This window comes from Nycticebus coucang, chromosome 3, assembly GCF_027406575.1.
Source record: "Nycticebus coucang isolate mNycCou1 chromosome 3, mNycCou1.pri, whole genome shotgun sequence".
NCBI classification, from domain to species: Eukaryota; Metazoa; Chordata; class Mammalia; order Primates; family Lorisidae; genus Nycticebus; species Nycticebus coucang.
This window is the reverse complement of record NC_069782.1, coordinates 70791876-70808884: the sequence shown is the minus strand read 5'-3', so window position 1 is coordinate 70808884 and position 17009 is coordinate 70791876. Positions and strand designations below refer to the sequence as shown.

Below are 17009 nucleotides of genomic sequence, written 5' to 3'. Positions count from 1 at the left end.
TGCATGTCCTGTTGGAGGGCGCTTTTCAGCCTGGTTTTAAAAATCATTTCAAGGGCATTCTTCTCTCCCTCATCATTATTACTTTTATTATGAAAATTTTCCAAATATACAGAAAAGTTGAACAAATTAGACAACTGCAACATACCCATCACCTAGGCCCCACATTTTGCTATATTTATAAAAAAAAAATTTGTTTTTAAGTGACATTTCATCACTCGAGCCCAAGAGTTTGAGGTTGCTGTGAGCTGTGATGTCACAGTACTCTACTGGGGGTAATGTAGTGAGACTCTGTCTCAAAAAAGAAAATAAATAAAAATAAATAAATGAATAAAAATAAAAAATAAAGTGACATTTCAGTCACATATGTGGGTACTGCCTAACAGTTTGGACCTGGAGCCCCACCAGCTTTTGCAAATCAAAAGTTGATGCCTCTGTGTCAAAGCAACTGGGTTTAAATTCCTTATTCACCAGTCGGAGTCAGCCCAGTCTAGAGTGAGTCTTCTCTTCAATCCAGTTTCTCCCAGTAATTAGTTAGTGCAGTGAGGAAGATGGTAATAGTGATCATTGCAACCCACAGTTTTGGGCCCTGTGTCTAGGGCAGGTCCTGGGCCAATTGATTGTATTTTCTAACAGAGATGAAATCCACAGAATATAAAATTCACCATTTCAAAGTGCACAGTTCTGGCCAGGCCCGTGGCTCACGCCTGTAATCCTAGCACTCTGGGAGGCCATTCTGGTGGATTGCCTGAACTCATGGGTTTGAGACCAGCCTGAGCAAAAGCAAGACCCTGTCTCTACTAAAAATAGAAAAAATGAGGCAAGAGGATCGCTTGAGCCCAAGAGTTTGAGGTTGCTTTGAGCTATGACACCATGGAACTCTATCCAGGGCGACAGCTTGAGACTCTGTCTCAAAAAGAAAAACTAAAAGCGCACAGTTCCATAGCATTTAGTACATACATAGTGTTGTGCAACTACCACCTCTGTCTAGTTTGAGAACATTCCATCCCAAGAGGATACCCCATCCCAATTAGCAGTCACTCCCCATTCCCCACCCCTAGTCCCTGGCAGCCACCAACCTGCTTCCTGTCTCTTGTGGATTTGCCTGTTCTGGACACTTCAGACAGAGTCACACGCTATGTGGCCTTTTATACCTGGGCCAGCTGATTTTGATTCACAGTTCAAATGTGCTGCCCTCTCCTTTTCTTGGCCTGGATGGTCCCTGGATCTCATGACCTCCTCTTGTGCCACCAACCCCAGAACAGAGGACTGACTCCGTGACGCCTCCCAGTGGTGATGTTGGGCTAGTGGACACGGCGTACTCATTTCTGGGTGCCTCTGGGCATCCACTTCCCCACCGTTGGTTTGGGCGTTGTCTGTTGCCTAGGAAATGGGATTGGTGGTGATGACTGACCGAGTGAGCCTGAACCACCGGCAGGACGGCGGCCTGTACACCGACGAAGCTGTCCCTGCCTTCCAGCCGCACACGGGGAGCCTCATGGCAGCAGTCCCTTCCAGGTACCCCTCCAGGTAATAAGGTTTGCTAACCTGGGCACTCTTGACATTTGGAGCTTGTCTTAATCTTTTCTGGCTGCTATAACAGAATACTGCAGACTGCATGTCTTATAAACAACAGATTTGTTTCCTGCAGATCTGGAGGCTGGGAAGTCCAAGATCACCAGCAGATTTGGTGTCTGGTGAAGTCCTGCTTCTTGCTTCGTAAATGGTGCCTTCTTGCTGTGTCCTCACATGGCAGAAAGAGCTGGGGAGTTCTCTGGGACCCCTTTTATAAGGGCATTAATCTCATTCATGAGGGCTTTACTTTCATGACCTGATCACCTCCTCAAAGCCCCACCCACTAATACCTTTACCTTCTTAACAGGTTTCAACAGAGGAATTTTGAGGGGATCACAAATATTCCATCCATAACAGGGCCAGATCATTCTGTGGTGGGGGCCTCCTGTGCATTGCAGTGTTGAGCAGTATCCCTGGCCTCTACCCACCAGATGCCAGGAGCACCCCCTGCAGTTGTGGCAACCCAGACTGTCTCCAGACATGGCCAGCATCTCCTGGTGCGGGGACATTGGCCTCGTGGGCTGGGTACTTCATGCCCCTTCCCTCCAGTTTTGGGCCCCACCCCAGTGTACAGGATTGGGGGTACACAAGAACTGCATCAGGAGGACTGACATGTCTGTGGACAGTGAGAAGCTGAGGCTTGATTATCTTGAGTTAGACGCCAAGTAATTACCTTTCAGTCTTCTTTATTTTAGGTATAAACACTTGAGTCTTTAGAGGGTTATGAATTTTCCTCTGAGCACTCAGTGCTTTGGCTACAGGGAAGTATTTCCATTATGGAGCTATGACTTTTGGAGCTATGACGTGTCCAGAGTGTTTTAAATTTTTGAGTGATTTATTTTCACGATTATTTGTGTATGTTTTGTAAATTCATGTCAAATGTGTACTGAGGCCAAAGAACGTGGTCTGGATGCTGTTCCTTTTCTGGTTTTATTTTGGAGGCTTTCTCTACGGTCAGTGTTTGTAAATGCTTGGTCTACTTTTTTTTTTTTTGAGACAGAGTCTCCCTTTGTCACTCTCGGTAGAGTGCCATGGCGTCATAGCTCACAGCAACCTCAGACTCTTGGGTTCAAGTGATTGTCTTACCTCAGCCTCCCTGGTAGCTGGGACCATAGGCACCTGCCACAATGCCCAGCTATTTTTAGAGACAGATTCTTGCTCTGGCGTAGGCTGGTCTCGAACTTGTGAGCTCAGGCAATCCACCCGCCTCGGCCTCCCAGAGTGCTAGGATTACAGGTGTGAGCCACTGTGCCCAGCCTTGCTTGGGTCTACTTAGAAGGAATATCCAAGTCCCCATTATTGGGTGCAAAGCTCTAGGACAAGCTTGGTGATGGTGGTGTTCAAATCCCCTATAGCCTTGCTTGTTGTTTGGGCTGATTGCAACCTTGATTATATAGAGAGAGAGGTGCTCAGTTCTCCCTGTTGGATGTGGGGCTTTGTCCCTAGAGCCATGCAAACCTTTGATTTACAGGAAGTGACCTGTCTTCCTATCTCCTGCCTTCTCCTCTCTGTTCTGCTCCCCTGCCTTGACATTGTTCTGTTTCCCTCTCTCTCCTCCTGTCCCCTTTATTCCTCTACCCTTTCATTTGCTCCTCAACCCCAGATCTTGGCCAGCCATCTTGGAAGGGGTGTTCTGCACCTCCCTCTATGGCAGGCCCTTGGCTGCATGCTCTAGGATGCTGAGGATGTGCTCTGTGTGGTCTGGGAGGTCCCTCCAGAGACTTCAAGCATGGGCCTCTGGTTCCTCAGGTGGCCACAGGTGGCCCAGAGAACCTAACCTCCCAGCCTGGTTGGTCCATGAAAGTACACACCATCTTTCAAGCCCTTTCTTTTTCCTTTTTTAATTTTGAGATAGAGTCTCACTCTGTCACCCTGGGTAGAGTACCGTGGCATCATTATAGCTCACAGCAACCTCACTCTTGGGCTCAAGCAATCCTCCTGCCTCACCCTCCTGAGTAGCTGGGACTATAGGTGCCCACCACAAAGCCTGGCTAGTTTTTCTGTTTTTTTTTTTTTTTTTTTTGAGACAGAGCCTCAAGCTATCACCCTGGGTAAAGTGCTGTCGCATCACAGCTCACAGCAACTTCCAACTTCTGGGCTCAAGCGATTCTCTTGCCTTAGCCTCCCAAGTAGCTGGGACTACAGTTGCCCACTGCAAAGCCCGGCTATTTTTTGGTTGCAGCCGTCATTGTTGTTTGGCAGGCCCGGGCTGGATTCGAACCCACCAGCTCTGGTGTATGTGGCTGGCACCTTAGCCCCTTGAGCTATAGGCGCTGAGCCCAGTTTTTCTGTTTTTAGTAGAGATGGGGTCTCACTCTTGCTCAGACTGGTCTCAAACTCCTGAGCTTAAGCAATCCACCTGCCTCAGCCTCCCAGAGTGCTAGGATTATAGGTATAAGCCTTTTCAAGCCCTTTCGGCATAGATCAGGAATGTTCTTATACTCCCGCATGTTCTCCAGAGGGGTTCCTGGGTGCCTTAGTTTCCCAGCTCTTCCATCTGGGACTACACGTTAGCAGGAGTGGTGCAGACCCCACATAGGCCTTGGCAGACCAGGCTCTCTCCTGTTGGAAGCCTTTCTATAGGTAGTTTGTATTTGGATAAGGGATAAAGAATACTGACTGGGTATTCTGGTGGAGTGGTGGGAGTGGTCCAGCACCCCATCTCGGTCCCCCCTCCCACTCATGTGCAGGTCTCCCAAAGTCTTGGCTTGGAGCAAGTACAGAAACAGCTTTCTGAAATTCAAAGCCACGAAAACACTTGTAAATCCCAGTACAGAAAGGACAAGAAATGCTTTCAAAAGCCAGTATTTGTGCTTTTTTTTATAATTGGAAAACACATCCTTCTGAGGACAAGGTATTTTTCTAACACTACATATGTGGTTACATTTTTTTCCCAAAAGGTATGAAAGGATATATAATAAAATTTAAGTCTCCTTCCCACCCCCAAGATGCTCTATTCCCTTCTTCAGAAGCAACCATGCTGACTGATTTCTTAGTCGTCTTCTGTGCATATACAGGATTTTTAAAGAACAATAATAGAAGAATGCCCTAATACTGTACTTTCTCTTTTGGGGGGTTAATGATGAGATTCGAAGATCATTCTCTGTTAGTGTTTGCATGCTTCCCTCACTCTTTTTCACTAATACGTAATATTCCACCAATGAATACACTGTCATTTGATTAGCCAGTCCCCATCTGGATGGAGATTTGGCTGTTTGCTAATTCTCACGGTGCTGATGTGAAACCATTCCATGTCTGCTGGTATTTCAGGGATGCATTCCTAGTAGAAGTATTAGAGATCAAAAGGATTTGACCATTTTTAATTTTGCCACATTTTGAGAAGGGCTCACCACTTTTTAAAAAAAGTTATGTCCTAATCAAGTAGACTATTAAGCTTTCCTGGTAAGAGGATTAACATGTTACGTCCCAATCAAATAGAATGTGAACATACTACATCTAATCAAATAGAACATTAACTGGCCAGGCAAAAGATTTGTTATGTCCATGAAACTTCAATCATTTCTTTTTTATATTTTCATAGAGCAGAGAAGAAAAAAAGGACTTTCTTCCCTGAAACATGGATTTGGCATTGTCTCAACATCAGGTACAGTAAGATTTCTTTTCTATGCTATCTTTGCTGGTTGACTCAAAGGCACTCATGCAAGTTCAGAGAGTTCCTGGTGGGACGGGCAGACCAATACCAGCATCTGAGTAAGACATTGTGCATCTATTTCTAACACATAAAACAAAGCTATGAAGTCAGCCTTGAGTCCCGCAGCAGCCTTGGACATCTGCCCATGAAATATGAAATGTGAGGGCTTTGTGCCTTTCACAACTCCCTTTGGGGTAACTTTATATGCTCTGTTTGCATAACGAGCTCATTAAAACGATTACAGTTCCCTGGAACATGAACATGACCTCACTCTCTACCCTCCTCACTCCTCAGGGGACTAAGGAAAACAGGATGCTTTTCTTAGCACATTTCCATTCCGTGTTTTTTCTCTCTTAATTCTCCTTGAAGCAGGAGTGCAGGGACCAAATTTCTGCTGGATACAATTGGCTTTTTTCTTTCAATGCTCAATGGCAGAGCACCAGTGATACTTGTAGAAGGTGGCAGTGACCTGCCCTGACAAACTAATTTGGCATGAAAGTTGTGCCCCTCGGTTCAGCGTGGACCAGCAGGTAGACTAACTGCTGAGCTGTGTCCTTCTTCTAGGTCTGATGTGCTGTGGTAAGTGCTCGGCAGAGCGTGGCACACCCCTGGAGGGTCCTCAGTCTGCTTTTATGGACACATGTCCTCAGAATGGGAGGGCTTAACTTCTGATCAGAACGGATCCGGGTTATCATGTTTTGTTCTAGGAGCCCAGTTGTAAGACAGACTGTCTTTCCATCATTCCTCAAATGTATCTGTTTTAGGTTATGGTTGGTGTTTTTGATGCCGAGGCTCGTTCCTTAAACAAGGCAGACAGGGTCCCAGCACTCAAGAAGTTTTCATTTTGGCTAAAAGACAGGCTTCCTGTTGCAGGGGGGTCAGTCTTTCCATAGAGGGCTGGGCACAGGACTTGGGAGGCAGAGAGGATGGTGGCACCCTTCGGAGAAGCCAGAGAGGATCCCAGTGCTGGGGGGACAGTGGTACAGGTGTGGAGAGCCACAGAAAGGTTGGAGCCAGGATTTGGGATTTGGAATTGAGATATTTCCTTCCCTCTGTTGGCTGGAGCAAAGATGCCACCGACCCTGGTCTGAGAGCAGGGAAGAGGCATCTTCTGGGCCCAGAAGAGGATCTCTCTTTCTTTCCCAATTTTTAAAATTTGGGGGGGAAAGTATAAAATTTACCCCATCCTTACCATCGTAAGTGTACAGGTTGACAGTGTTACGTACATTCACATTGCTGTGCAGCCATCACTCATCACCGTCTATCTCTGGAACTTCTTCATCTTCCCAGATTGAAATTCTGTCTGCATTAGACACTAACTCCCCGATTACCTTCCTCCTAGCCCTGGGCACCCACCATTCTATTTTCTGTCTCTGAGTATTTTTGTATTTTGTTTTTGAGACAAGGCCTCCCTCTGTCACCCGTGCTGGAGTGCAGTGGCGTTGTTACAGCTCACTGCAGCCTGGGACTCCTGGGTTCAAAGGATCCTGCCTCAGCCTCCTGAGCAGCTAGGACTAGAGACATGCACCACCATACCTGGCCCTGAGTTTGAATACTCTAGGGACCTCGTATGACTGGAATTATGCCGTATTTGTCATTTTTTTTTTTTTTTTTTGCAGTTTTGGCTGGGGCCAGGCTTGAACCTGCCACCCCGTTATATGGGGCCGGCGCCCTACTCCTTGAGCCACAGGCACCACCATTTGTCATTTTTTGATTGGCTTATCTCTCTGGGCATAATGTCCTCGGGTTTGTCCATGTTGTAGCACATGTCCCAATTTCCTTCCTTTGTAAGGTTGAATAATAAATACATAGTATCTGATCACACGTATGCACCTCATTTTGTTTGTCCATTCCTTTTCTATCCATGGACACTTGGGTTGCCGCCGCCTTTTGGCTCTTGTGAGTAATAGTACTGCTGTGAGTATGTGTATACAAATATCTCCTCAAGTCCGTACTTTCAGTTCTTTTGGGTATATCCCCAGAGAGGAATTGCTGGCTCATAAACAAGGTTAGACATTGATCAGCGTACAAAAATGTGACCAGGAGCCCGCAGGAACTAACCCTGTATTTCCCCTAAGAGCGATTGTCCTGCGTTTGCTAATTCAGAGTCTGTGGCAATGTCATAAAATGTAGCACCCGCAGATAATGAGAATCCACTGTATTTTAACTATGTCCAAGAACTCGCTCAGTCTTCTTGGAGGACACCCTAAGTGACTAGTCTTATGAGTCGGATAGCTTTCTCTCCTAAACTGGGCACTGAGCACGCACTGCCGGAGTTTGCACCCTAAAACCCATGTTCTGGGCGATGCTATGCTCTGTTTCCTGGAGAGACGTTCACATTTTCTGTCCCAGTGAGTCAGGGCTGAGGGACAGTTCTCTCCCATTATCCACTTGCACGCTCTTTAAACGTTGTTTCTAAGCTCCTGGGGTCCCTCCCTGACGCAGCCTATGCTGTCCATTCCCACCTGGCTGCCGGGGCATGGCCCCAGGGAAGGCCCCATGGTTGTTTGTCTCTCTGCAGTGACCCGTCTGGTGAGGAGACTCTCAGTGTGCAGGTCCCTGACTCCATCACAAGCTGGGTGGCCGAGGCTGTGGCCCTGTCCACCGCTCAGGGCCTGGGCGTTGCCGAGTCCGCCCTACTGAAGACCTTTAAGCCCTTCTTTGTAGACTTCACGCTGCCCTCTCTCATCATCCGTGGAGAGCAAGTCAAGATTCCGCTCACTGTCTACAACTACATGGGCACCTGTGCAGAGGTACCGAACCCCCCAGTACACAGTCTTTCCCTGTTTGCTGCCAGGCTGGGCTGCCTTGGTGCCATCAGGGAGGCAGGGGTAGCTGGAGTCAGCCTGGAGAGCATCTGTGCTCTCAGGGATGAGGGGGTGGGATGAGATGGACTTTTACTCCACCTGCTGTCTAAGCCATCCTGGCAGAGGTGGGCTGTGTGTGGCAGGGGGTGGGAGTGGGTGTGATGGAGCCACCATCCCTACCTCCCTGAGAATGGGGGCACTGGTATCATAGGTGATGACATGGGGCTTTTTTCTGTAAGAGGCCAGCTCGTAGCTATTTCATCACTGCTGGACGTAACAATACCTGTTGGCCACTGTAGCACAAAAGCAGCCATGGGCGATTCGGACCTGATTGAGTGTGGCTGTGTTTTAGTAGACTTCATTTCTGGACACTGAAATCTGAATTCCATATTTCTTTTCTTTTGTTTTTTTTTTGAGATGGGGTCTTGCATTTTCACCCAGGCTGGAATGCAGTGGTATGATCATAGCTCACTGCAGTCTTGACCTACTGGGCTCAAGTGATCCTTCTATCTCAGCCTCCTGAGTAGCTGGGTCTACAGGCATGCATTGTCACACCTGCCAATTTCTTAATTTTTGTAGAGACAGGGTCTTGCTATGTTGCCCAGATAGTCTCAAACTACTGACCTCCATCAATCCTCCCACCTTGACTCCCAAAGAGCTGAGATTACAGGCATAAGCCACTGCACCTAGCTTTGAATTCCATAGAATTTTCATATTATTCTTCAATTTTTTTCACCCAACCATTTTTTAAACAATAAAAACAATCCTTAGTTTTCAGGTCCCACAGAAATAGGTGGTGAGTCAGGTTTGGCCTTTAGGCCTTGATTCGCAGATCCCCAGGACAGCTTCAGGAAATCCTAGTGGTTAATAGAGTTGGCACTCAGAATCCCAGTCACTGGCCTTGGGAACGTTGTTTGATCTGTTGATGTGTTAGAGCCTCACTGATGGTTAAAGGGTTGAGTTCATCGGGTAGATGCTGAGAACAGTGGAGCCACTGTTCTTGTTGAGGTGCTATTGGGGTTCCAGAACCCACAGGAGAACTGAAGCCTTTCAGAGGAAGTAGGAGAGATCTGATTCTCCTGTGGCTGCCATGACAAAGTCACACAAACTGAGTGGCTTAAAGCAACAGAAGCTTATCACCTCACAGTTCAGGAGGCTAGAAGTCTGAAATCCAGGTGTCGGCAGGACTGGTTCCTTCTGGAGAGAGGGGAGGTCTGTCCCAAACCTCTCTCCTGGATTTTGGTGGCTGCTGGAGATCCTTGGCTTGTAGCCACATCTCCTCCGTCTGTTTTCCTTGTCGTACAGCCGTCTCTCTTCTCTGTGTCTGTGTCCTCTTTGTGTCTTGTCTCTTCTTGTGAGGAGCCCGTTCATACTGGTTTAGGGCCCACCCTCATGCCCTCATCATAATTTGGTTACATCCACAAAGCCCCTAATTCCAAGGAAGGTCACAGTCACAGATCTCAAGGGTTAGGACTTCAACATATCTTTTTGGGTTAACAGAGCAGGCACTTGAATCACAGTTTATACTTACAAAGTCGCTGACCTAGGGCACATTATTTCATCAATTGGTGTGTGGACCCATAACAGCAAGCCCGAGGAGGTAGGCTAAGGGCTGACCTTGAAGGTGAAGAAAGGGTTTCAGACCCTGGTGATGGCAGGCAAGGTAGAGGCAGCCATTGGAGCCACCAGCAGGCAGAGGCAGGGTGGAGAATAATGTTAGGGGACCAGTGGGACACTGCGGCCAGGGTGGGACAGACACATCCTTCTCTCTCCACATTTTTATAATCCTTGATGCTATTCACACTTGTGGATGGGAGGGAGAGGGAGAGATGGAAGGAAGGAAGGCGCCTCCATAGTTAGGGGCAGCCCTCAGGGGTGGGGTCTCACCCTGGCTAGCTGGACTCTGGGGATGCCTCTGACCGTCTCCTCTTGGCCCTTTCTGTGTGCACAGGGACCCTTGAGTCTGTGGTTATTCCACACCTCATTCGGATGTGAGCTGTTCCCTCAGGCCAAAGACACTATTGCAAACCAACAGATTCTATACCCCAAAAACCAAATCTGAAAAAATGAGGGCATCTAGCAGGCCAGAATGTGCAATCCAAAGGACACCCAGGGCTTCTGGGGTGAGGGTGGGGGGGTCATGCGTGGGGGTACAGCCAGCACCATGGTTCTTCCTCTCTACCCCAGGTGACCTTTTGAGCCATGTTTAGCTTGGTGTTTCCATCTACCCACTCATTTTGCCTCAGTTTCCCCTTCTGTAAACTGGGCGTGAGAGCTAGACCTGGCCCTGCTCACCCCTGCAGGCGTCTCTGGGGCAGGAGAAAGAGAAGATATGAGGGGCCCTTGGGAGCTGCAAAGGGGGCAGCTGTAAGTTGTCATCACTTCTGAGCCTGGCCTGGAGCTGGGGACAGGAGTGTCCCGAGGCTGATTTTGTGCTCACAAAATATACTTTACCACTTTATTTCCCTTTGCAAATTCTCTAATCCCACTGAATGGTTATGTCCACCCAAAGGCACATTACACAAATCACTATATGATGGCCTCAGCACTGGGAGAGGGAATCTGGCTTCTGAGCTGTAGGATGAGTTTGACACTGCTGTAAACATTGGACTCCCTCATGTCCATTTTGATTCATGGAAGAGACACGTGGGATGTTCAGTCACAAGGGAGCTTCTTGTCTCTGAAGTCTTTAATTAAGAGAAAATTTTATTTGAGAAAACAACAACAACAACAACAAAAAAGACTTGTGCCAGCACCAGAAGACCCTGTTGCCCAGGATGTGGAACCACCGAGCTCAACTTGGAGAGAGGTGTTCAGTGCTCAGAATCCACTTAATCAGCTTGTGTGTGGGTGGGGGTGGGGGGCGGCATGTACCTCCATGGCCGATTCTGGGCTGCCTGTTTACCTGCTTTATCTTATCAAGCTCCCACATGGGCTGAAGAAGGACTGTGGTGGAATCTTTTACCAGTAGAAGCTCAGAGAACAATTGTCATATGTCCAAGGGCCCCCAGGGAGTGAGTGGCTGAGCTGTGTGTCAGAATCGGTGCTCACGGGGGTGGAGGGGGTGCTGGGGAAGCCCAGAGAAGGAGCAACTCCTCTGAATGTGAGAGGTCTTGGGCAGTGTTTGAGCCAGGCACTAGGGGGCTGGAAGGGCATCCAGGAAGAGGGAATAGCATGTACAAATGACAAAAGCAGGAGGCAGCTTGGCCTGTCCTAAGAACTGCCCAGGCGCCTGGCTACTGGCTGGACTTTGGGGTCTGATGACAAAAAGTAGAAAAACAGGAAAGGATAAAAAAAAAAAAAAAAGAAAAACAGGAAAGGAGAAGGAGGTCCAAGGCTCCTGCACTGTTTGGACTAGAGCCTCAGAGGCAGGAAGAAACGAAGGCAGTGGCCATGGGGCAGCTTCACTGAGGGATAAAAAGGAGGTGTTAGACTCAGAACTGCATGGTACTGGTGCCCAAAAGCCCAGCTGCAGCCTTCGCCTTCATAATTCATCCTTCTTTGCTATTCTTTTAATACAGATTATGGACAGGAGGGATAGGATCCCAGTTCTAAAAAGACAGAATGTACACAGGCTCTGTCCCTGACCTGTAGGGTGTCCCCCAAGGGAGGCTTTCCCCAAGAAGGGTGGGTACCTGTTTGTGGCTCCAAATGGCTGGTGGCTGCCTTGTCCAGCAGGAAGAACAGAGCCCTGCTGAGCAGCATGTGTGCTTAGGGAAGCCAAGCACCAATTTCTGGAGCAACCCCCAACTCATGTCCCCAGGGCACAGGGAAAACAGCCCCATCCAGAGCCTCCCAGTGGGGACAACTGATCATTTTTTTTTTTTTTGGGACAACTGATCATTTTACTTAGAACCTGGAAAAGTGGCTTACTGATGGGTGTTGAATTTCTTCATTCCTTCCTGGAAGAACTTTCTAGAACACCATCTCAAAAGTGATGTGGGAACTAATGTGCAGCCTGCAACAGCCCGTAGTACTCAGGTCTGGCTGGGGCTTTCCTTTGTAAAGACTCAGAACTCTGTCCTGCTGGCCACTTTAGATTGTCCTTGTATCCTTCCCTCCGTGTCGCACCTGTGGCCTGTGTGCCAACCCTTGGTGAGCCTACGCTTTGAGGCCCAGGGAATGCTCATGTGCATAATGGTTGGACAAATGTATGTGGAACAAAGAAGACCCTCCTAGATGGGGCTGGGGGATGGAAATGTGCTCACATATGTACATGTACACAGCGCACAGATGTGCACACAATGAAACGCACGCTCGTGCTGAGACTAGCATGGACATAAGCTCACAGGCGCTCAACATGCCTTCACGGTATATGTGCGCATGTATACATGCCTGCATACATGTATGAACATGCCCTGCTTGCACACCCTCACACATACACTTGCATGTTAAGACCCAGGCATGTGTCCATGGCACATCCACATCACACCTGTGCACACAGAAACACTAGCATGCGCACACATGCATTTATCCGTGTATACTTACATCTATAAGCATGCATGAACGTGTGTATTCACCCTGTGCTTCCATATGTGCACATGGAAGTGCACCCAGAGCCATGGCATGCCTTCACAGCACACATCTGCACATAGGTACAAACACAGAGCTGCACTCTGCCACCACGGAGCTCCCAGTGGGACCCCCAGGGGGAGGGGTTGCTTCCATCTGAAGTCCCAGGGCTGCCATGGCAGGAGAGGCAGCCCTTGAACTGGTGGCTTCAGTCCTGCGGGGCATTTGGACTTGCAGGGATCTGTAGGGGTTGAGGGCGGAGGGGACTCCGAGCGAAGCAGACAGGCATGAGAAGGCCAGAGGTGGGCAGCCAGACGGTGGTGTGTAGCTTGTTCTGATCAGAAATGGAAGGAGCCTTCAGAGGCGAGTGAGTGGTGGGGTCTGCAGTGAGCGGCAGGGCCCCAGGAGGGTGACCATGCATGCACACAACCCTCTGCAGGTGTACCTGAAGCTCTCAGTTCCCAAGGGCATCCAGATTGTTGGGCATCCTGGCAAGCGCCATCTGACAAAGAAGATGTGTGTGGCCTCTGGGGAGGCTGAGCCCACCTGGGCTGTTCTGTCCTTCAGCGACCTGGGCCTCAGCAACATCACAGGTGAGGGTCCCAAGCTTCTCAGGGCACCTGCCTCAGGTCACCAAGGGGCCCAGGAGTTGAACCATGTTGGGTGTGAGGGGTGGTTGGGGCAGCAGGTGAGATCAGGATTGTCCCAAGGGACAGGGTGGTTCTTGTGTGGGTACATACATACACACCTGCACAGGTACACACAAACCCATGCACCAGCACGCACATGTGCACGTGAACACGCGTGTGTGTGCACAGGTATGCACACATGCACTCCTAGGCAAGGGTAGGGGACAGGACACCCCTGGGTGGGGACCTGTTCTGAGAGTAGGCAATCAAATCTCTGCAGCCAAAGCCCTCGCTTACGGAGACACGAGTTGCTGCCGGAATGGGAGACCTGGCAAACACCCAGAGGAGAATCACACCGACAGGAGGATCCCCACTGGGATGGATCACGTCAGGCGCAGTGTGATGGTTGAGGTAAGGCCATGTCTCATCTGTGGTGTTGGGCCAGGGCTGGATTCCTTCAACCATGAGGCTGGGGCCAGCTAGAATGTGTGATCTGAGTCCAAGCCAGGGCAGCCCTCAGGGCTCCTTGAGAGCTTAGAACAACTGGAGTTTTGGGTGGCTTCTTTGTTGGAGAAATGTGGTAGTCTAACTCCTCCTGGAAGTGTGGAGTGGGCTTTGGCCAAGTGACCTGGAACTCTTGAAGGGCTGCAGAAAGTGTCCCCTGGCCCCCAGGTTGACCATCTTGGAAGGCCACCTGCCTTATCTCTGGGCCCCACACTTGTAGGCAGTTGTGGGCACTCCACCTTGGCATTCAAGGCATTGTCCTTGGAAAGCCTGTGTTTGAAGGACACATGGAGACTGCAGCAAGAGTCAGGTGGGGACAAGGTATGGGGGATCTCACTGCCCCACCTGGCTGTGAGTCCGGAATCTGCTACTTGCCTGTGGGGTTTTGCAGGCATCTTGGCCTTCTGACCCTGCTGCGTGAGACAGGGGTGCTTGTTCTTTCCCCACATCACGGGGAGGCCGCACGTGATGCCTGCAGGTACCTCAGAGTGCCCGGCAGGTGGCAGCGGTGATGCCCGTCTTCACTGAGCTTCTTGGATGATGCACCCGAGTGTTTGCTATTGAAGACTCCAAGAGCACAAGGCCACCTCCAGGGAAGCTCCGACAGTGGCCCCGGGGATCAGACATTCCCTGGGTGCCCAGCAGTACACCCCCACCATGCCTCCTTGCTAGGATCTTGCTGGCCCTGAGCACAAATGGCTTCTGCCAGTGCCAAGAATCACACATGCGCTGGGGAGAACTCCAGGTGGGGGACAAGTTGTCACCACAACATTTTTGATGTGATGGGACTGATTCCTTTGGGACAAAAGCTGTCAGATAAGGAATGAGATCTCTGTGAGCCAACAGGATAAGCTGGTCCCAATAGGGGACTCAGAGGCCCCTGGACATCTTTTGTTCAGCCTGAGCATGCTCCCCAGGCCACACTGTGCCTGCTCATGGCCAGGGAGGAGGCTGCAAGCTCCCTGGTACAAACCAGCAGACCGAGGCCTGCAGTGCTTGCCTCCTTCCCTTGAAGGAGGGATTTCTGAGTTCACAGAGAAGGATTCTCCGGGGCCTCCTTCCTAGAGCCTTCCTCCTGCCCACACCCTTGAACAATCTAATCTCCTGCATCTACTGTATCCACTGGTCTGGCTTCAGGCAGCGGGGACAGATGGGAAGATTAAGGCAGCAGAAAACTTGACATATCAATTCAAAAAATGAAGCAATTAGACAAGCAGTTTGTGAAATAAGAGACATTAGTATTTGTGGCTCAGTGGAGCAGCAAAACGCTTCTCCCATCTCTGCCTACTGGGAAGCTCCAGGTACATGGTTTATTTGCTCTTTTAAGTTATACATTGAGATCAGGCATTGTGGCTCGTGGCTGCAGTCCCAGCACCAGGGAGGCTGAGGTGGGTGGATCACTTGAACTTAGGAGTTTGAGACCAGCCTGATCAAAGTGAGACCCTATCTCTGCCAAAAATACAAAAATTAGCTGGGCCTTGTGGTGGGTGCCTGTAGTCCCAGCTACTTGGGAGGCTGAGAGAAGACAATTGCTTAAGCCCAAGAGTTAGAGGTTGCTGTGAGCTATGATGATGCCACGGCACTCTACCCAGGGCGACAGAGTAAGATTCTCTCTCAAAAAGAAAGTCATCTGGTGGACTTGAGAACAAGAAGCTGAATACAACAGAATGCCCAGGAGGTGCCCAGTAGTGTGCCAGAAGCAGCCAGTGAATGTGCCCATGGTGAGTGTTGCACTGTGGTGGGGAAGGCATGGCTGTGTAGCAGGAGGGAAGATAGACTCCATCCTGCCTGGCTCCTCCACTGGCCTGCAGGAGACGGAGATCCTCTGTACACCCACTGGTAGACTGAGAACCTTTGGTCACCTCCATGTGCCTCAGTGACGTTCAAAGGAGCAAAAGGAGGTACATAAGCAAAAAGGAGCTTAAGGCTCGGTACCTGTAGCTCAGTGGCTAGGGCACCAGCCACATACACTGGAGCTGGCGGTTCGAATCCAGCCTGGGTCTGCCGAACAATAATGACAACTACAACAAAAAATAGTGGGTGTTGTGGCGGGCGCCTGTAGTCCCAGCTACTTCGGAGGCTGAGGCAGGAGTCTTGCTTGAGCCCAAGAGTTTGAGGTTGCTGTGAGCTGTGACACCACAGCACTCTACCCAGGGCAATATAGTGAGACTCTGTCTCAAAAACAAACAAACAAACAAAAAAAACCCAAAAAGGAGCATAATTCAGAACCACAAAGAAAGCCTAGTGGGTATCACCACAACAATAGGTGGGCGGCTTGGTCAGCCATGGGATAGTCCCTGGAGTGAAAACTCTGGATTCAAATGGAGCCCCTGGATGGTTAGATGAGGGTATATGTGAAAGTCTGTCGTGGTGCCTGGCTTGAGAGCTAAAGACCCATTGTCATCCAGACATTTAAAACAGTCAACTGCGGCATCCCGGCCAAAACTAGGAATATGCTTTTCTTTTTTTTTTTTTAATTTTTTTTATTGTTGCAGTTTGGCCAGGGTTGGGTTTGAACTCACCACCCTCAGTATATGGGACCAGCACCCTACTCACTGAGCCACAGGCACTACCCAGGAATATGCTTTCATTTTATGAAACATCCATCTGCTGACACATTGGATAAACAGATGTGGTTCAATGGAACGCAATTCCCCACTGCAATGGGATGTTAACCACCAAAAGGGTGAAGCACTGACACCTGCTACGATGGGGATAAACCTCCAAACTCTGAGGCTGAGTGAAAGAGGTGACTCAACAGGCCACACAGTGTGTGATTCCTTTTATATGAAATGTCCAGAACGGGCAAATTCATTTAGGCAGAAAGGATTGAAGATCTGATATGTGCTACAGGGTTGCAAAAAACCAGGCTGAAGCTAATACTACTGGCATCCTGCCATCCTGCCAGTATTGGGTTCTGAGATCCAGCCTCAAGCCAGCATGGGTGCAGACACTAAGGAGATTGGAACCAGGAAGGGCAAGTGCAGCCCAAGATGACCAACTCAAATGAGCAGAGCCATGGCAGCACAGAGCAGAGGACAATGGGCGTCAATGAAGAGGCAGGTACTTGGTCCTCTGTGAGCTGAGTCAACAGGGAGAATAGGGCCTGACTTGGTGCGTGGGTCCAGGAGCCCCTGGGATGGTTAGCCAGAGGTAAGCGGCATATTCACCACCAGCAGAAGGGGCCTGGTTCTATCTTTGTGGATTTTCCTGTTCTGGACATTTGAAACTCTTCTCTCTTTTTTTCTTTCCTTCCCCTTTCCTTTCCTTTCCTCCTTTCCTTTCCTTTCCTTTCCTCCTTTCCTTTCCTTTCCTCCTTTCCTTTCCTTTCCT

General features: G+C 49.4%; 1 protein-coding gene across 8 annotated transcripts in view; it reads left to right on the top strand.

The window, feature by feature from the left end:
• The window catches only part of CPAMD8 (C3 and PZP like alpha-2-macroglobulin domain containing 8), a 94529-nt gene that overhangs the window by 43748 nt on the left and 33772 nt on the right, over positions 1–17009 (top strand). For all 8 annotated transcript variants that reach the window (XR_008379033.1, XM_053586181.1, XM_053586177.1 and 5 more), the window contains 5 exons: positions 1385–1527; positions 5114–5176; positions 7746–7977; positions 12983–13136; positions 13453–13583. Coding sequence is in view for 7 of the 8 variants with exons in the window: in XM_053586181.1 (XP_053442156.1) it covers positions 1385–1527; positions 5114–5176; positions 7746–7977; positions 12983–13136; positions 13453–13583 (723 nt within the window). In the remaining variant the exon portion in view is untranslated. The remainder of the gene's footprint in view (positions 1–1384; positions 1528–5113; positions 5177–7745; positions 7978–12982; positions 13137–13452; positions 13584–17009) is intronic.